Here is a 21,152-nt window from a genome sequence, read left to right on the forward strand (position 1 = left end):
TCTAGTCTGTTATCAGGGGCCTATCAAGTCCATTTATACGTTGAATACAAATATTTACACTTCAAATATATTCAGTGCAGACTTGGGTCTGGGCCAAAGCACGTATTGCCCTTTGCCGTTCAGATAGAGTTTCACTTTGCCCCTGAAAAAGCACCCAGCCCTTTACTAAAAAGAGCTTGTGTTTAATGCGTCTCCCTTCAGACTGGAACATATGTTTCTTTCTTGCAACGGAGACGGAGACAAACAGACAGAGAAAGAGAGGAGAAGCAGAGAAAAAATATTGGGGGATGAAGGAAGGAAGCATGTTGTATTGGGTGATCATTCAGCTGCGGCATCGTGTTTAAGTCCTGGCAGTCACCTCACAGAGCAAACACCGTCTCCGTGTTGAGCTGATACGGGCTTTGTGGAGGGAAGGCTGGGCAAAACTTGCTGTAGTTCTGTGCTGTTCATGTGGTCTGGTCTGGTTCTAGAGCACCACGTGCAATCCGATGAAAAACAACTTCACACTTTTCACATCACATAAACTCCAAGCACTTCAAAGCACAGGGGGGCGAAGCAAAGAGCAAAGCAACATCTCAAATTATTCTGCAGTGAAAATAAAACACTATCAGGAAATAAAAAGACAGACAGACACACACAAAACAAAGCAGGGCTGGGAGCGGCACACCCATTTCTGCAAAGCACAGCCATCGCCTTTCAGTACATCGTTAATACCAGACATTTTATATCAACCATTTTATTTGTTCTTCATAGACTTCCATAATGCTTTCAGATGATGCGACCACTACTCTGAGAGGAGGCTAGTAAATCTACAACCTTTAGCGTCCATTTTCAGCTCTGGATGCATATTGAGCGCTGCTGTTTAGGCCTCATGTGTGCATTGGCTCCCATCTCCCAGCTCTATCTTGTGGTTATGATATCATAGAGAGAAAAACAAGGGCATTCTCTCCTAAGTGCACCCTGACACATTAAAAATTCATCTGACCACAGAAACCCCTCTGAAATAGGGCTGGTGTGGAGCACCGGTACCCCTCTGGCCCCCAGCCCTGCAGGGTAGAAGTCAAATGTTGACGGTCGGGCCCAACATACTGCGGCTACAGTCAGGGTCAACTGACCAAAGAGTGCGTATTATCATGAAGTTTAACTGAAGGATTTAGGCAGTTTATAAAACTTTCCTGCAAAGTTTCGAACAATGTGCAGGAGAGAAATAAAGAAGCAAGACATTTAAGGCAGGGCTGTGACACGATTCATCTTTTAAAAAATCTAAGTCACATATAAGCTTGACCTTTATGGGCAGCACATGCAGTAGAAGGCGCTTATCACAGTCCATGTGTTAGTCACAAAGTTCCTTGGAAATTACACACATCTGCATACTAAAAGGAATAAAGTAGAGTTTTTTTTTAATAGTTGCACTTAAAAATCAATGTGTATTTAAGAGATGAAAGGACATTATGCAAGTGTGCTGCACTCCTGATAGCTTACAGGCTTAAGTATCCAAGAGACGCAGTGAGAAGAGAAAGAAAACAGAAAAGAAGTAGAGTAAGAAAGTTTCAAGCCACCACCCAGTTGATTAACAGTGTTAATAGCAACTGTGAGCCTCGGGTTAATGAGCTCCAGTTCGTGTTGTAATGATGCTTCTGCTCTCCCCTCAAAAAAAATCACCCTCTCTCAGCCCACTAAACCCCCTACTGGAAGCTGTGAACAGTGTGTCGCTAAACGCTGCATGTCGCTGCCAGCTGGAACTGGGCCACAGGATCCACAGCTCAAGTGTGTGTGTGTGTGTGTGTGTGTGTGTGTGTGTGTGTGTGTGTGTGTGTGTGTATTTGTGGGCAGCTGAATGATCACTTTCATCCCTAAAGAGCCAGCCAATTCATCTTAGACCACCACTGGCCACAGAAAAACTGACCAATTATCATTTTTTTCCACTTGCTGTCTGTCTTTTTTCCAACCACAGAGCAGTGGGATGTATCATTTCCCTGACCTCAGCCGTTTGAGGTGGTGTAAATCTCTTAATAACTACACAAGGACACATATAGGGGCTATATTTGGAGGGCCGCTTCCCCTGGCCGCCCCTGCTCTGGCCTGGAACAGACAGTAGCCACAGTGTCTATGTGGGTGTTGGAGCCTGGACCAGGCGCTGTGTGAGTGTGTGTGTGAGCGAGAGCCTCCATTCCTTCCATGGTTTAAAGAAAAGGCAGACTGGCCGCATATGAATAAAAAAGATATTACAGAGTCTGCAAGGGGGCGTGAGTCCGCCCAGGATATGTTCCTGAGTAACGGCACGGAGCAAACTGGTCGGCCGGTGGGTGGAATCACACATGCACACACACACACAGTCTTTTCCTCTGGCGTCCTAATGCTCAGGAAAACAAACAGCTGCAGAGCAGCAGCAGAACTGCTGTCTCTGCTCAGACAGATTAGTCATGACTGAGTCTTTCTCTTTCTCACACACATAAACTTCAAAGTAACTGGTGATCACTGAGCGTGAATAAAGAGGTACTGAAGTATTCTGTGCTGCAGTTTGACTTTAGACAGTAGCGGTTTTGATCTGAGTGCTCGCCTGCTATCAGACATTGTGTCTGTGCATCACTGCGTGACCCTGCATGCTTCTGTACGCATGTGTGTTGAGGGGCGTCAAAGCTGGATATTTCTATATAGTTCGTAAAGAGAGGATGGAAGGGAGATGGTGGGCACAAACAAATGGACAGAGCGGTAAACGAGAGGAAACTTTACCCATGGGTCAGCCTCAGAGGGAAGATATATTGCCCATGGGTCAGTGGAGAGAAAGGACGGGCAAAATCCATATTGGTCCGTCTGCCTTGCCCCCTTTATATAGTGATAAAATATTCAAATCCAGCCATTACTTCACATTAGGCTACTCTGTAGAGATGCCAGGGAGAAAACCACAGAATGTATACATGCTGGTTCACACACAGTTTTGGTGCATTGATAGTTACATTAAAATCTCTTCCTCCCATTAGAGCCCTCATCCGGACTCACGTCTGACATTTAAGGTGTGTTCACATGTAGAGTATGTCCAAATACACATGTGTATTTGGACATGAGTGTGTCTACATAAAAGCCATGATCACGTTTTTTTTTTCTTACCATTTCCCTGAACGGGACATCAAAGTGATAAAGGGGTGCTAAGTGTGTTGGTTAGTTTTCTAGGTCTGGATAAAAGAGATGCAGCAGAAATGCTTCACCTCTCAGTAAATTCTCACCTACTTTCTCTATTTCACACACACAAAAGGCTCTTTTTCTTTCTCTTCTCTATGTTAAGTTTAAGACTGATGACTATATGGTCTGGTAGCTTTGTCTGGGTGTTTCCTTCTGACTAAGTGCTGTGTCAGTCAGACCTGAATTTGTGCGTGGGTGTGTGAGAGAGGTGGTAATTGGGGGCAGATATACTCGTTCCTTCTTGCTTTTTAAGTTGGCAAGATAAAGATCACTTGACTTCATCACTTCATAGAAATGCCTAATGCAGCAATTCACAGTTTAATATTTCTTGGACTTTAGGTTTAGGGAAAACAACATTCCTCAAGCAATTATTTTCAACCACTTATCGTTATCTGCTAGTGACGTGGCAGCAGGTGCAGCTTGAGCAACATTTTCTGTCTGGCCAATGTATTTCAAGGTCTGGTGACATTCTAATAATATTTTTGTGTTTGGAAGCTGAAAACATGGTGACAGTGTCTCTCTGTCCCTTTATATAACTCCATCCTGTAAAAGTGCATGTGTATTACAATGGAGGATGTTGATGTTCTTCTGAGTCCAAGCCAATTTTACACTAATTACAGTTTAAACAGGCAAAGAGAAGTTGTTTGCCAGGATGTGTCAAACTGCCGAGCTGTATTAAGAAATAGGGGAGAAGAAGTTTTCTAATAGGACTCTTATTATTGTTGTTGCTATATTTGTACAACTCTGGAAATATAAAGTGCCATTTTGTGCCATTTTCCTGGCTGTGTAGGAGGTAAAATTGGCAAGTTCTTAATTCCTCTCCTCGTCGCTCTTTCAGGGCACAGAGTGAAGATAGAAGACCCCCAGAAGATGCAGTTCTCTGACAGGCTCTCGGAGATTGAGCGCTACCAGCGGACTATGCGGATAGGCCCAGTGAACAATAATCCTCGCCCCATCCACCAAACCCACCTCAGCACCACACAAGGTGAGGATCACTGACATATGCAACCAGCCACCTTCCACACAACTAAATAATTTGTTTTAATTGACCAGAGGGTAAGTAATCCAATACAACTCTGTTACACATCAACACAGTACAAGCAGTTCTCTCTGCTTTAAGCTCAGCCAAGTCCCCTTCATGTTAGTTTTCTCCATGGTGAGGTTTTGAGTTCTGTTCCACTAATCTGAAAGCTCTTACATGTGTTGGCCGTCACAGGGGAAGCTCATGTCAGCTCTGTCCCTGGATGCCCTGTGTTGGTGGGTCTGGGCCCCACAGCATGTAGGGCCGAGCCTGCGGCCAGGTGGCATGGCGGGTGCTGCCAGCCCAGTTTGGCCTGGGTGCCGAGGCTGGCGTCCGCACACCACACACTACAGCCTTAGGAATGTAACAGCCGTCCGCTACCTTGGCAATCACGTCACTCTCAGACCGGTCGAATGTGCGGGGGTGGGAGGGGAGGGAGGGTCAAGACTCAGACAGAGGTGGTGCGATTGAGGGGAGGGGGGTTTTCAAATGTGTGTGTGTATGTGTGTGTTAGCGCTGTGGACAGCTGCGTGGGTGATGGCTGGAGAAGGATGAGTCTTCACTCTCCGTCATATGTCAGAGCCTCTCTAACAGGATGCCATGTCTGGGAGCATGCAGACTGAACACACATGCCCTCTGCTCCCGCCCACTCTCCAGTTCTCAAGCCAGCTAATGAATCTCATTACCTTTGTATCAGCATGTTGCTGTGTACAGGAGGGCTTGTTTGGGAGTGCTGAGCTGTGTGTGGGTGGAAGTCTATCAGTGTGTATCACAGCCATACACTGTTTGGCCTTGTGCTTAGCTTAGCCAGCGCTGAATCACCAGAATGGGCCTATCTAACAGCTGACTGCCGAGAACACAGGGTCTTCTACCCCCATGTCCTTACCTACTGTTGATATTGATTTTGCTCCCTTTGCACAGCCTGTACTGAGCTGAAAACATGTCAGCCATTTTGGAAACACCAACAACCAGTTATGCTCAGAATAAACAGTGCGGCACTTCAACACAATACAGTCAGTGTGATGATAATTTTCTGACGGTTCAGAGTTTGGCGTGGGCTCCGGAGGTTGTCTGCCAATAAAAAGCCCCCTGCGGCGAAGCTTATACTGGGAGCTTTAAGTTTCTGAGGGCTGACTTGAACGCGGGGCGGCGGCGGGAGGGGTAGGCGCGCGCTCCCATCAGCAGAGAGAGGTGTACAGACATGGTCCAGACAGCAGACGAGGAGGTCTGCTCCCGTCTGCCTCGCACAGGATTAGGGTGGGACTTAGAGCATCATAGACTTGCCAGGCTTCAAAGGGCTGCGATGTCGCAACACACACATGTATAGAGCATACACAGAGAGCAGACACAACATCAGTTGGAAGTGTCAGAGATGTTTAAAGGCCTTGAGCTTCACATTACAGCTGCCAGTGACTGGAGGCTGTCTATAAGAAGTGTGTGTGAGTGAGACAGAGGAGGGGAAGGGCTGTAAAAACCACACACCTTAATCTGTGGTATTACCATTATGACGGCATACCGCAGGGCAAGAGTGGTAAAATAATTAAATAACAGAGCAGAGGGCCTTTCTCCCTCCCACCTTGTCTATCTGCTGGAGTGTCTGAGCAGCCGCCTGTGGATATACGTCACGGAGCAGCTCACACAGAGCACTCCTGTACATGTAGGAATCATACACAGACAACAACACATCAGTATTACAAGCAAAGCTCGAATGAAAATAGACTTGTTGTAATAAATCCCATTCAGAGACACAAGGAGGTGTTTACATATCAACAGCATACACTTCTCTGCTTTCGACAGCCTCTGCCAGACGCTGTTGTACTTTGCAGATACTTTAAATCCTGGGGCCTGTTTGTTTGAGAATTGCCGGGTGATAGATCGCCCATCAACACATTATAATTAAATGGATTCCCGTCTTGCTGTTACAAAAGATGTTTTCCACTATGCGGGGCTGGAACTGTGCATTTTCCTCCTTGAAGATGGCTAAAAAAAGAAAATACAGTGTCACCTCCTCCTAAAGCCTCCTTGCTTCATTTTGTTGTCTGAGCAATGAAATACTGTCTCAGTTTTGTTGTCAACAGGACACGTCTCCAGACATCTGCTACCCATGGATTCTTAAATCACACACACAGATGATTGCACCATAGGCGCATTGAAAATAAAAAACATGCGCACACACACACACACACACACACATAGACATACACTTCCGTGCTAGTGTTGCAAGTTCTCCGCTAGTGCCCCAGACAGACAGGGTAATTAAGAGCTCATTACAGTGCATGCAGTGACAGGAATCCTGCACGCTGGCAGACACTACATTCGCTGCTTGTTTTTGTTCTTCTGTGGCCACAGGTAAGCCTGCTAGACATGTGGAATGATTCTCAACTAGGGCGGAGGGAGTGTGTGTGTCTGTGTGTGTATGTTTGAAAGTGCATGGTTCAGCTAGTACAGTCAAGCAAATCTGACACTCAGACAATCAAGTACTAAATTGTTATTCTGGTTTTCAAAACCTCAAGTGAGGTACATGTGTATACTATGTGTATCTGTGGGTGGCAGTTTTTTCCTTCCTCTGATACTAAATGTAGTTGAACATCTCACTATGACATTGCATTTTAAAATGTACAAAACAGGTATTTCCAGGCTTGACGGAGGCAAACAGCTGAGTGAAGATTTATCTGAAAGTAAAAAGCAGGATTCCAGTTTTACCTTAATCCATTTTAAAAGCAGACAAAAATCAACAAGCCTCTGGCACGGCCTCTAACAGATGGCCGAGAAGAAAGACGCTCTTTTAACTTAAATGTGTTTTAACTGTGAGAGAGGTGGAGGAAAAGAAAGGCAGCACCAATTTAATCATCCAAAAAGAAAGTCCTGGCACATTTCAGGTGGTATCATTTAACATGTTATTTGTTCCAACACCTGTGTGTTCTTCTCTGAAGATGAATATCAGGTACTAGCATAACGTTCCACCATCAAGTCAAGTGCTTCAGTGCTTTGATGAGGGCCCAAAAGAGTGTGTGTGCTTTTGTGATGTGAGCGCCTGTGTGTGTGACCCATGTAGCGATTTTAAAAGAATAGCAGGATCTTGCAGGAAAAATAAACTGCACACTTTAACTGTTCAGATTTTAACCAGAAATTATATTTATAAAGGCGTAAACATCTCCTATTAATGGCACTTCTGCGAATGTTGCTCCCTCTAACTTCGTCCTGCAAAACTGGCACACGCCGGCTGCAGCTGTGCTTTGGCAATCCTGTGTTCAGGTTGTGGCCTCTGGACTGGACTTAACTTGAGAAAGTCCTGTTTGATGGAGGAACAGCCCAGTTGCGGCCATGCCCCTCCCGTCTTGTCCACAGTGACCACACTGTTTACTCCACATAAACAAGCTGGCCGGCCCCCCAGGTTCGAGGCGGCACTCTGCTACCGCCGCAACTGAGAGGCTCACACTAATTCACACATCCAAAATGACATGATCAGCCAATTAGAAGCAAGAGCGTGGCAGGAAATGAGCACCGTCAGGTAGCTGTGGTGTGGACTTTTGAGTATAGCCATCATGCTAGTTGGGTTTCATGCTGATTTCTGCCAAACCCAAGCAGGAAGCTGGCTCTCTGATACAAATACAACTGAAATGAGCAGGAATCTGGACCAGTCCTTTAGACACTCTGTTTTACTTCTCTACTCTGATATTTACATAATATGTCAATGGCCGCCACAGAGTTTATTTGTTATGGTGCCTGAAAGCTTCACTTGTGGTTACTCTCTTTTTGTGACCCTGAGATGAATAATTCAAACTGAAAATGTTTCTGTTCTCCAACAAAAAAGAAGAAAAATCTTTTGAAGCTGCCTCCTTTGGTGAAAAAAACAAAGAAAAAGAGAAGTGAGAGCAATTTTTTTTTAACCAGACTCAACTGTTTGTGTAAGTTATAATTTCACATCAGAGTCAGGCTGAGTTTTACATTTCAGCAATTACAGAAACTACATGTGTGCCATGAACAGTCTCTATTGAGTCTGGGGAGAGGGGAAGGGCGGGCGGGCGACGAGCTCTCAAAGAGAACATAGGATTTTTCAGCCCATGTGTTTGTTTTTGCTCACGTTATAAGTGAGGGCTCAAAAGACATATCAAATGTCCCACATAGCTGAGCCAAGGCCATGTTCCTCCCCTCTCTAACACGCTCTCTTTCTCTCTCCTTCCCTCGCTGGCGTCTTTCTTTCTGTCTTGCTTGCTCTCTCACATTCTCTGCCCGTTGCGACGCCTAAGGCCTAAGCGAAACAGGAAGCCAGCACAAGGACCAGCATTCACTGTCTCAATGACACGCTTCATTACGGCAGGCGCATTACATGTCTCAGAGGCGTTGCTGGATCCAGAGTCACGAGGATGAACGCCATTTTGGTTCAAACATCTTCTCAGCCACCCCTTTCTTCTACACGTGTACTTCAAAAGCGGCACATGTGTTTATTTGTGTTCTCCCGAAAACTACACTGGCACCACCCCAAAGCTGCTTATTAGTGACGCAGTCGCCGCTTCTTCCCATCTCAGCCGCGGCCTTCCTCGCTGCCCGGCTCCGCCTAGGAGGCCGGTCCTCCTATTAACAGGGGTAATCTGTGCCTCTGGTATTGACGTTGTCTGCCAGCCAATCAAAATATTTGAAGGAAATGTTTATTTTCTTGAGCGAATCGCACCAGCTGCTTGCAAGCCTTTCTGAATAAGACCATTTATGTGTAAGAATTTGCCATTGTGAAGCATAGTGCAGGACCTCTCAGTGACTGAGTGCTGATTTGGGCCTTTGCAAAGGAAGTGGAGGAGCTCCAGGGGAAGCACAGATCTTACACATGCTGAGTCCACTGTGGCTATATGCGAGCAGCCCAGCGCCACCCCCTCTCTGCTTTTGGCATCATTCTCCATCCTAATTGCCACTACAGGAGGTTGGGAGTTTACTATATTGCGGTATCTCAGCAGCGGAGAGCAGAGTCATAGTGGGGTTATGTGGCTGATTACTGCTGCCATTAAAAGGTAGAACAGCATGAGAATATGTGAATATTTATTATGCAGCAGTCTGTCTATATGATAAAAATAAGTTGTAAACAACTGTTCGGAGGCATCCAGACTATATTTCTGTACAACACATGTCCACAGAGCTCCGTGCAAGTTGTCTTGTAACAACTGTACCGTCTCAGACCTAAAGCAAACAGCCAGCTGTTTGTGTCAGACCTGCTGCGGTGTGACCGGTAAGTGTGAAGCAGGGTCCCACGCGTTGGGCCAGTAGGTCCTCGACCCTCCTTCGCTTCCTGACAGCTCTGCTGGACAGGCTACCAAGTATCCTGGGCTTCACAGATCTCCGCTGCCCCTCCAGTGTCTCGTCTGAAAGGCCCAAAAATATCTCATATGCACCCATCAAGCATGTTTTTCCAAGCCTGGTCTCACTGTGGTGAGAAAACCACCCCTCCTCTTCCCAGTCCTCACTGCTCAGTCAGCAGAGGCCAACCTGTGACAGATAGACACATCTCCAAACTGCCAGATGTCAGGACAGTTTTGACCCGTCTGTCATGAAGAGTTTTTTAGGATAGCGTTTCAGATTCCTCTGAAACGGGCATCCTCATAATGCACATACACACAACTCACACATTTCTCTCTGTTCTAAAACTTTGCAGTCCTGTATAAACATGATTTCTCTATTGACTTGTTTGTAATATGCACATCCCAGTGCTTACCTACTGTTCACATTGTGTGCTACTTTAGGTCTTTGGCCAGAACAAATGGACACCCCTCTCAAGACCTGCAAGGTGGAAGAGGACCTGAGACCATGGCCAGGTGAGACATTACAAAACCCGTCTTCCTAAATGTTTTTAGACTTTTCAGCAGCCCTGCTCTTGTTTGCGCGAGTCTCCCAATTTGACCCCAAATTTGAGTTTAACAAAAGTGTATGCATGTCTGTGCTTTTTGAATGTGCTAATGAGAAAATTGTTTTCAAGCGTGTTTGTTAGTTGTTAAGCCAAAATCATAGTGTGAGGTCCAATCAACAAGCAGCATGAGGGGTGAGGTCACTGGTAAGCAATGACCATAATTACTAAGCATGAGCAAACAGCTTTTTCAAATTGAAGCAAACATTACTGAGGTGGAGAAGCTGGAAAGGCAGGCCCAATGCGGGATATGCCATTTGTTGTGACACTTCTGGAGTCTGTTTCGTTTTGCCCGTAGGGCCCTACTACATCCCAGAACATTCCTAGAACGCCACCACCCTGCCTTCTTCTTCTTCCCTCCTTCCCTCACTTCCACTCTCTCTTTTCTTCATTTGTTTCTTGGAGATTTGGATCTTTGATGCTGTCTAACAGCCCCCTCAGTCTCTCATCCGTCCCCTACCCAGAAACCACCACACCACAGCAGACGTGCTGACTCATCCACTCACACTGTGATGAGGACCCACATTCAGACACAAAGAATAAAGACTTTTAGATTTGGCTCTTGCTCTCTTTTTTACTTTAAAAAGAAAAATGATATATCATAATGGCTAAAGCAGAAACCAGATATATGACTGTTTAAGCACTAAAATAGTGGAATTAAATATCTATATATGCTGCACTTACTCATATGCCTTTATCGCTCAGGCTTGGCCTGCATACTTCACACCAGTGGCTTTACAAAGAAGTATCATGTCGCTCATAGAAAAGGATTTCCTTAACAAACAAAAATATTAATGATGTCGCCTTGCTTGCTGATGCATTAGGAAAATCTCAGGTTTTTTGTAATCACAAACATCCTTTACCCCTGCCTGTATCACATGTCACAAGTTGGGAACATGCAAAATCCTCTGCGCTCACATGATAAAGTGCTAACGTGGATGAGGCTTTGGGGCTGTTGACCATGGTGCCACAGTCCAGAGGTGATTATCATTTGCATCGGACATGATGCTCTGGCCTCAAAGCCTTGCTGCTTAAATAAACACCTGGAGATTATTTGTGTTCATTTGGGTCTCCTATTCTTTGTCATGCGCAGCAGCAGCTCGGCCCTGGCATTACGTTGCCTTGTCATCATTGCTCTGTTATCAAACGTGACTACTCATCGAAAAGGCATCCACCCAAAACAGTCAGTAAATTAGCAAGCTGCTGTCTACTTCTGAAAGGGGTTTTTCTGAAAAATCCATCATGCAGTGTAGCAGTGCCTCTTCACGGATGATATTAAGGAGAACACTAGAAAAGAATCTCACAGCACAGTGGGTCCCTCCACGTAGCTGGATCATCCTGGGGTTTTCTCTTTCCCTTTTCCTCCCCTCCACTTATTTGCCTGAGACACCATTCCCTGGGCGCTGGCCGTCACAGTTTGCATCAAGCTTGAGTAAACATTTCACAGGTGAGCGCTTGGATTTGCATCTCCACATTGCCAGCCACCACATTTGGACACACATGCGTACACACACATAACCCGGCACACATTTACACACGGCGACATGACCGCCTCAAACCTGGCCTTATGTTAACAACCAAAATCAGTTTCTCCCATAAACAAATGAGACAAACCTCCTGCCATATCTGGGTTACACGCTTGAGTGTGGACTAGTGGACTTCTTGAGTTAAGTAGAAAAGAAAGGAGGAGGACTCGCCCTCAGTGCTGCAGGACTTAAAAAGTGCTTGGTGCTATGCTTTAGAGCTAGAAGAGGAAAGAGAGAGCCCTGGAACACTATGTTCTCTATAAAAGCCCCGATTCCCAGCTACCCGCTTCATAGACCGGGAATATCACAGACAGCGCACTGTGCCAGCTAGCCCTCTGGGGTCCATCCCTTCTCCTGTCCCTGCAATTTAGTCAACACGTTTCAGATGAGCCTAATGGAGATCATGTGTGGTTTTGTGCCGCAGAGGTTACAGGCAGCTACTACAAGGCTCAGTTAGGAAGACCCTCTCTGCCAAAGATACACCACCGTTACCACAGCCACAACAGTGAAGCCTGTACTTATCCTGGGTGAGGGAGGGTGGGTACACAGTAAGGTATGCAACCTAGTTAAGAGGGAGAAAAAGCAGACAGCAAAACTTCTCAATTACAAGACAGTTTGTTTAGCCCTCTCCTCCAGAGGGAGCTACTGTACTGTGGAGAGTTTCAGGTGGTAGCAGACTACTGGCTCAAGTCCAAAACCCTGAGACTGCACAAGCCTATTAAGGTGTTGTGATAAGTGTCCAGTTCAGTTTCCCCTGACGGAACACAGGAGTCGATCCCCACCGCAGTTTAGCCAACACGTTTCTCCAACTCCAATTAAATGGAGATCATGTGCAGGGTGGGCCACAGCAACCAGAGCCATCATGTCCCCACACCACAGATCCCCTCCTCAGCTTCGCCCCAAAGCCTAAATTTAGCACAGACGGAGAGAGCTGAAAGGACAGGCAGACAGACAGACAGAGAGAGAGAAAGAAAAAGAAGGCGAGAGAGAGCAAAAGCTTTTTGGGAGTCCGGCAGGAATTAGTAGGCTGACTCCACTTCACCCGAATCAACAGCAGCTGAAGGCTTGGATTTTCCTCGCGTGAAATCAGATATGGAGCCTGACTCCAGTGCTTGGTAGAGTCTGGAAAAAGAAACAGCCCCCCCACCACCACCAAACTCCCTCATCCCAAAAAGAAGAGGAAATTCAACTGCAGAAATGTGTTGTTGAACAAAGAGTATAGCAGGGGCCATGGAAATTGCGAAGGAACAGATTTTTTTTTTTTGAAGCTGAAAATGGACCCAGTTCTCCAGACATAGGGAAAAGACATTTCAACAAGACTATGGCACGCAAGTTTGGCATTCTCCCCCCTCAGGGCTGTGGCGTGCAAGCGCTTGCTATTTCACAAATACAAGCTCTCTTTTCTCTGCCATCCAAATCCACATTTTACACTTGCAGTCATGTGGCCACATTGGACCCATGAAAGCCACATGCGGACAAACAAATAACCATAGACTGAGGTGTGTGTGAGTCTATGAGTGTGTGTACCAATGGCAGGTGTGGATGGAGTATGCTGCATGTTGACATCAGGTATGAGGAACTCTCCTTAGCCCTTGTGGCATACAACCAGATTAAGGGCGTTTACAGTTTCAGAATATTTTGGCCTGGCTGCTGGCCACCTCACTTTCTTCCAAAAATATGTGAGTGTCATGAGCGCAAAGACTCAACATGCTCAACTTGCCAGATGAGACTTAATTTTTCACCCATTTACATGAGAATTATTATGAAGTATTTGGAGACAATAAAGCCATATATGTATATATAATAACTACAAACTGGCCTAAGAAATCAATCAGGAGGGTAAATAAAATATAGGTTTACTATGCATAGGCTAAATGGTTTTATACTTACAAAACTGCTACAACACCTTCAGCCAATAACACTCCTCAGTTAAGGGAGCGCAACAATGTGGTGCTCGAGTTAAGAAATGTAGTTGGTGACAGTAACGGCCTCAAATCTCAGAGAAGCAAACTGCCAAGTCAGACCCTTGAGCAATATTTCTATTTTTCTTTTGTCAGCTGAATAAATTAGAAAGTGTGCAGTGAAACTGAAGTCCTAGCAGCTGGGTTCAACCATGCTCTGTTACCGGTGAGATTACACTTTGCAGTTAACTCTGACAGGTCCTGGACTGTGATACTCATTAGTTTAGATGTTACAACAGAAACACACTTTCTCTTTTCTCCTCCATTGTTTCCCCCCTTCTTTTCCCTGCTCTGTCTCTGACTGTCTCTGATTGTGACCGTCTGCCTCAGTCGCCTATGATTTATGATGAGTTGCACAACAGCGCAACAAGCCGGCGGTGTTTATACAAAGCACCCCTCAGGACTGACAATGCCTCTTTTCATTGCCCCGAGAAAGACAGAAAAACTGTACGTTGCTCTCCTTTTGAAGCAGTGGTAGGAGGGCTGTGGCAAGGGGGCCTTTTCATAACTTCAGTCTTGTGCATGGGGCTGTGGGATGATGTGCTGTCAGTGCTTGATGACTGTTATTAAGCAAAAAAATGTCTCAGTTCATTACTTTGAGCAAACATTTCCATGGGCCGGTATATCACAAGAAATCTGAGCTCAGAATTGGGGGTTTGGGAGGGTTGGTTGTTCTGGAAATGTGGGTTGTTTTTTTTTTGTTTTTTTTAAGAATAATAGAAAATGAGAAATCTCTGAGTCCCTTGTTTCATAATTGCAACAGCAGTTTTCATTCATGTTTGAAATGTTTGTTGACTCTTTCCAACCTTTTGTTTCTTGTTTTTTTCCAACAGGAACTACGGATCTGTTCCCACAGAGGAACACCTTCCCGTCTCTGTCCCCGCTGACAGACCCTCGCTTCTCAGACCCCCGGATGCACTACCCCGGGGCATTCCCCTACTCCACCAACACCTCCAGCACTGGCATCAGCGGCCTCAGCATGTCAGCCTCCTCTAGATACCACACCTACCTGCCGCCGCCCTACTCAAACAACCAGTCCCAAAACTTCCAGCCCAACTCTTACCTGTATTACGGCACAGGCTCTGGATCCTACCAGTTCTCCATGGTGGCACCAGGGAATACCGGGGGTGAGCGCTCCCCAACCCGCCTGCTGTCCTGCTCGGGGGCCGCGGGCACCGGAGGGACCAACAGCCTGATGAATCCAGGCCTGAACACCCAGAGCGATGGCGTGGAGGCCGACGGCAGCCACAGCAATTCCCCCACGGCCATAGGTGCGTCGGGCCGCTTGGATGAATCCGTCTGGAGGCCTTACTGACTGACAGACAGCTAGACAATCAGAAGGTGCAGGAGAGAGGCAGGAAAAGTAAAGAGGATGATGAACAAAAAAAAAGCTGAACACTGAAAGAAAAGAAAAAACTAACAAAAAAAGAGAAATGCTGCATGTTTGTCTTTTATTTCTCCGGCACTCGCTTTAAAGACTTTCTGCTTTTGCCGACTCTCTCAAGACTTCCATGTATTTTGTAAATTTTTTAGTGAACTCCTGCACTGTGCTGAAACATGTACGCCTAAAGAACTACAAAAGCCATAAGAGTTGAGATAATGATCAGCGGAGACTGTAAATAGAACTGAGGGTTAAAACAAGAGAAGCCATAGTAATGTTTCAGGATCACTTGTCTGGTATAAACACGTACTCATCAAAGACAAACGAACAAAAGACAACGCAGGTATGATCAATCAGTACAGCTGATGAACTGAAAAACCACAGCAGACATTCATCAAACAGACTGTTCAAACTGATCCAACTCACTCGGTAAGTGGAGAGGAGACGTCAGGCTGGATGAGTGACGCCGACATCAAGAGGCATGGCTGCACTGCTGTAGCAATCGGTCCTTTTAAGCTTTAATGTCTGGGGAAAAAAATCTGAACATTGCAAAAAATATTGTTGTGAAAACATTGTCAGTTGCATCCAGGGCTGTTTCACGTGCTCACAATACTTATGCAGTACCTTATTGCCTAATTTATTATCCAAAATGGACACATTAGCCTTTGGTGCTACGGTATGCGGTGGATGTTGCAACACTGCATCATCGAGTGAAAAGCATTTTATCTGTCACATGTTTAAGAAATGAATTCTCCTCTGCTGTGTCATCGGTGTATCGCGTTTCGACGGGACAATGGCTGATATTTTGAGGAATGTAAAAGACTAAAGCAGAAGGGGGGTTTATTGGTTTTGTTTTCTGCAGGAATGTTGGAGTCCTGTTGTGTCTACTCTTTACTTTTTCCTTAAATTTCTTATTCAAACCCTTTTCTAAAGAAAAAAAAAGTCCTAGTCTCGTATTTTTGAACTGGATGACACGGTTTACTTTTGATATTTATTTGAGCCAAATTTTGAGGAAATGTATGCATATACCCCGAATCCTTAAGCATTTCTCTCTGCCTTTCCTTTTTTATATAAATATATATACAGTATATATACCATGTTTTGTTGTTAAGTATAAATTTGGAATTTGTGTAATATATTGCTACTAAATTATAAAAAAAACAAACCTTTAATGTAATTATTTTGCCTTCCAATGTAGCTTTGATGCACTAAAAACCTTTATTCCGAATGAACCATGTCCAGCAGATTCTGTTATGGTATATCCAGAGCTGTAATCTTTTAAACCATTTCCAAATTGCCTTCCTGCGCTAAAAAAGAAGAAAAAAAAGCCATTTGCTTAAATTTTTTGCACTATGTTTGAACTTTCATTTCTCTCTTTTTTTTTTTTTTGGTTATGTATTTACAGATATCTGTGTGTGCAGAACTAAATATTAAATATCCCTGCACATATGTTTGGTAAACACACTTATAAGTGTCCTGTTACCAAAGAATTGATTTCATGATTAGACACACACACACACACACACATTCCTGCTCCACAGGTGTGTGTGCACATTCCCCCCTGTCCGGAGAGCCTTCCCCCTGCAGTTACATTTGTGATCCCTGGAGGATGAGGAGGGTGAGGATGAAGGGATAGAGGGAGGAGGTAGGGTCAGAATGGTGTCTTCTTACAACACCAAGGGCAGTTGTGCAAAAAAAAACCTTCCCTTGTTGTGCACAGGTCCCTTTGTTCTGAATAATCAATGAGCGCTTTGAAGCCTTTGTGGCCCTGACTCTTTTTCTAATTTAGCGATCTCCAGCGCCAGGGGCTCGTGGCTCTGCCGATAGTTCATACGCCTGCACACATCCTCTCGGCGTGAGCTGCGCCAAGGTATTTACAACAGGTGTCAGGTGTCTGATATTTACAAGGAAAAACTTTCACAAGAAGGAAGATGATTAGCATTCATGACTCTGAAAGATGGCTGTTTAGTTGCTACACAAGTGAGGTTTAATTTCAAAGTAAAAATGATCCAAAGAGGCTAGTTTCTGCAGCTCAGGTAACAAACAAAAAAAAGTTATGCAAGGTGTTTTGTTGACCGTCTGCCTTGACAATGTTTCATTCCTATCTGCCTTTGGTTTCGAGGAAAGCATATTAAATTTCCTTGCTCATGCCTCTGAAACCTGTATATGGTTGAAACCTGACTTTATTATGGGCAAAAATCATGCAGCTAGAGAAGCCACGTGTTCAGATATTTATGTGGTTCCTTCAAAGAAAAAAAACCAAAGATCTTCACAACTGCCTGTGATACTGTTTGGACATTAATGATGGCTAAAGATCAATCATGTTTTGATTCTTTAATATCATAGTTAATGCAAAACTAGGAAGCCAAAATGTAAGAGTGAATTGTATTTTATTGTGTATTTGATGAAAGAGCACAATGTTACATTTAATTTTGTTTCTTTCTAAAAGAATCCCTTTCTCATTTTCAAATACCAAAATGTTAATTCATCTTGCCGTCTTCATTTCTCTTTTATGCTCAAAGCATGTACATCTGAAACTGATATGTTAATTTAAAAATCTCATCTATGTATGTAATAATATCATTAATGCTTCCATACTGAGTGCTTGTAAAGTTTGCGGATAACGTAGTTTTTAATCATTTTAATTAAAAAACATGTGTCTCACTACTGTCTTTATAGTTGGTGTTTTATTTCACAAAAATCATGACATTTTCTATCGTAAGTGAAGGAACTCCAGGAGGGAGTTATGAAAACACACCATTTTCCTTTCAGCTCAAAAAGGTCCCTTCTGAGAAACATCACACCTTGGTTAGATTTAGGTGGAGTATTTACAGCCACATCCTTCAAAATTATTCGCCATACTATAAAAACAATACTAGTTCTATAATTTTGAAATTTAATGCTCAAAAGTCTGGATCATGAGGTCTTTTTTAGTTTAACAGGGGGAGGTGTTGACAGTGAAAACATGGAGACACAGTGTATAATTCACGTCCAGGAACCCAGACACCACCACATCAGCTGAGAAATGAACAGAGCAGGGAAAAAAAAAACCTATAAACATTCATGGGACCCAATTTAATGCCAGCACATTCTGATCCAGCAAATTCTGTTCTTCTAACATCTTCATACAGAAAATACCACACATGCCAGCGCCGCGATCTCCTAACCCTTGCAGTTCAATGGTAGTTTGCTCCCAATAACCCCCTAATAATCATCCTCTTCTCTCCCATTAGTGAGACTCTCGCTGGCAATTACCCACACTTCTCAGAGGTTTGAAAATGCCTCGGCTGTCAACACGGTGGTACCCAAAGCGTAAATAAAGCACTGCTCAGGAATCCAACACCGCCCTGGCAGCCTCCGTGTTAGTGCACGTCGGCAAGTTGTCACTTGTTAAAAACAATACAGGAGAAGCTTGGAATGTCGGCTGCCTTTTTTTTTTTTTTTTACCAGCTACGTAGTTGTTAATTTATGCTGCACTGATGGCATCTGCTTGGCCCATTTGAAGGCGAGCCACAAGATTAAACACTTGAGATGCTACCTTGTGGGGTGGTCTTATTTCAGATGTGGTTAACCCGAAATACAATACCCACGATTCCTGACTCTTAAACTAATGCCACCTGTTGATGTACCATGAAAGGGCTTTCACTTTGTTTTTTGCTAATTTTTCACTCTTTTATTTTCCCTGTTTATACTCTCTTGCATCTATGCCTCCTTTGTCTCTTTTATCTTTTCCTCCCATTCAGCTCCCTCCTTTCTTTCCTTCTGTATGGCTTCTGCTGTGTGTCTGCGTCAGGCCTTCCATGGGGGCAGAGTTGGCAGAACAACAAAGCCTCAGGACGCACACACGCTGCCTTGATACACACTGTATTCAATTAACTCTACACTCAAAGCATTTACACACATACACACACACACAGACACACACACACACACACACACAAAATCCCCTGCTGACAGATCTCACACCAGCCTTCACCCCAGACAGTCTGAGCTCCACTTTACGGTGCGACTGTGTGACAGTATTTCCTCCAGGTCTCATCACAGAGTTTACTCTCGGCATAGCCCCTCGCTGATCTCCCCCCACCCACCCCCACCGCTCAGGAAGCACAAAGAGAAGATGATAAGCTTTCAATTAGGCCAGGCTCAGGGGAATTTTCCAGCTGTCTTCACACACTCTCTGAGACCCAACTTTCTTGTCCACATGTGGGGAGCAGAGGAGCTCTCATCTGGCTCCGTCTTTGCCACGGACGTACTCGAGCAGAGCTGCTTTTTTCATCTTCCCTCTGTTCCCCGCTATGACTTCCTTCTTCCGAAAATTGTAACTCTCCAGGAAAGAGGGGAAATGTTTGCTCGAATGGGGCTGCTTGTCTGGATGTAATTGCAGTCAAAGGCATGATGAATTGGTTTATAGGATGACATACAAAATTGCTTTTTAAGTGGATGAAATATAAAAAGAAACTGGAGGCCTACATGGTCAAAGTCATAGGAAAGAAAAACTAAAACAATGGAATCACTGAAGGGAAAATACTTTGACAATTGTTTGTTATGAAGAACAGCGCATTGTCTTTAGATCTGACAAAAATCAAGCTTCATCCCTCACTTATCTTTAATCAATCAGAAAGCTGAGAGATTAAAGCGGTATTTAGAAATTCATACGAGAGGCAGACAGAAAAAGACATGCAGGAGACGGCGAGAAACGAGTGTTTTGGAAAGAGCACACAATCATTAAAACCCTCTCATTTCTCATGAACACAGTATCCTGTGTCGCTTCTGTGGTACCTGCATACGAAACCCATTAGGGCCTCTTCTGCAGCCACTGACCTCTTCTCCTCCGAACCCGTGAGAAGGAGCGGGTTAGAACCGGCTTGGTTTGGGTGCCTGGTACATGACCAGAAGTCTATTTTCTAACCAGCCTGGTGGTGGGAACAGAGGCGACCGTCCAAGATCAGGGTTCCCACAGATTGACCGAGAAACACAGGGGCCAGGGGCTAAGAAACCGCGAGAGCTGTGATGCAACAGTTCTCACACAGATGACTCGCGCTGCTTTGCTGAAACAGAGTGGGATATGGAGGGAGAAATGAAGAAAGATAGAAGGAGGGTTCTCCCAGTTCAGAGGGATCCCAGTGAAGGTAGTTTCTCATCCATGCTGGGTCTTCAGAGACCGCTCTGTGTTACGATACAGCAGGCAGCTCCCAGTTCCCACAGTGGAACACCTCTCCATGGGCCTAGGAGTGGGTTCCCGCTCAGACCCAGAGGAACCGACTCGCTATCACGTCAATCCACAGAACTGCCACCATAAAATAAAGGTCATGACTGTGTGGCTTGCTGTGTGACCTTTAAGTGATCAGATCTCAAAAAAACAAATGTTAAACTACATTTCAGCTGTTCCTTCTCAGCAGAACTGCAAGATGCAGCGCTCTTAAATGTCTAATGGAACAACTGGCCTAGTTGCTTAAATATAACTTGCAAATATGATATATATGATAATAATTCGATCATTTATGTCAGGTTTCCAGGAAAGATGCCAAATATTTCATGTTTCCATCAAAGGATGTTTTGTGTTTTCTTTGTTTTCTTTTTGCTTTTTTAGTAAACTAAATATTTCTGGGTACTGGACTGTTGCTTGAACAAAACAAGGAACTTTTAACGTTGGATTTCAGAAAAACTGTGACTGACATTTTCACAATATTTCTTTTATAAAAATTAGTATTTGATTTTTATACTCTTTGGTGAATTTTATTTATTTATTTTTTGAGTTTGTTAACATGTCCATATGATTTTTTTAAACGTTAGAATCATGAGCAAAATAAGCACTGACAACCACGGATGAGTATTTCCACCGAGAAGCTGCACCATACTGATGACAGTCTCAAAAACAGTGTTTCAGACTTCCAAGATTTCATATGTAGCAAAGTTAAGGAACCAACCCAGTCAACTTACAGGGTGGGACTTTCTTTATCATTCTTCTTCTTCAGAATTGGGTCCTGGTTCAACCTTGAATGGCTAAATTACTCCAATATTACAAATATTAGAACTAGCCATTGCGTAAAGCACCATAGTTTTAAAGTGTTAAAGCAGAGCCACAGGTGTGCTGGTGTGCTTCAGTTGCAGCAAGTGGAGAGGAGTGAGTAGAGAGAGATGCTCATAGGAAGAAGCAGATTTACTTCCAAGTCATTTTAAGCAATTATTTTAT

At 44.4% G+C, this 21,152-nt stretch overlaps 1 protein-coding gene across 1 annotated transcript in view; it reads left to right on the forward strand.

Annotated features, from left to right (window-relative positions):
• Positions 1-17,623, forward strand: part of runx3 (RUNX family transcription factor 3) — a 29,356-nt gene extending 11,733 nt beyond the window's left edge. The window contains exons 4-6 of the mRNA XM_022192443.2: positions 4,019-4,165; positions 9,931-10,002; positions 14,412-17,623. Of these exons, the coding sequence (XP_022048135.1) occupies positions 4,019-4,165; positions 9,931-10,002; positions 14,412-14,893 (701 nt within the window). The 3' untranslated portion in view covers positions 14,894-17,623. The remainder of the gene's footprint in view (positions 1-4,018; positions 4,166-9,930; positions 10,003-14,411) is intronic.
• Positions 17,624-21,152: the final 3,529 nt, after the last annotated feature.

This window comes from Acanthochromis polyacanthus, chromosome 1 (genome assembly GCF_021347895.1).
Source record: "Acanthochromis polyacanthus isolate Apoly-LR-REF ecotype Palm Island chromosome 1, KAUST_Apoly_ChrSc, whole genome shotgun sequence".
NCBI classification, from domain to species: domain Eukaryota; kingdom Metazoa; phylum Chordata; class Actinopteri; family Pomacentridae; genus Acanthochromis; species Acanthochromis polyacanthus.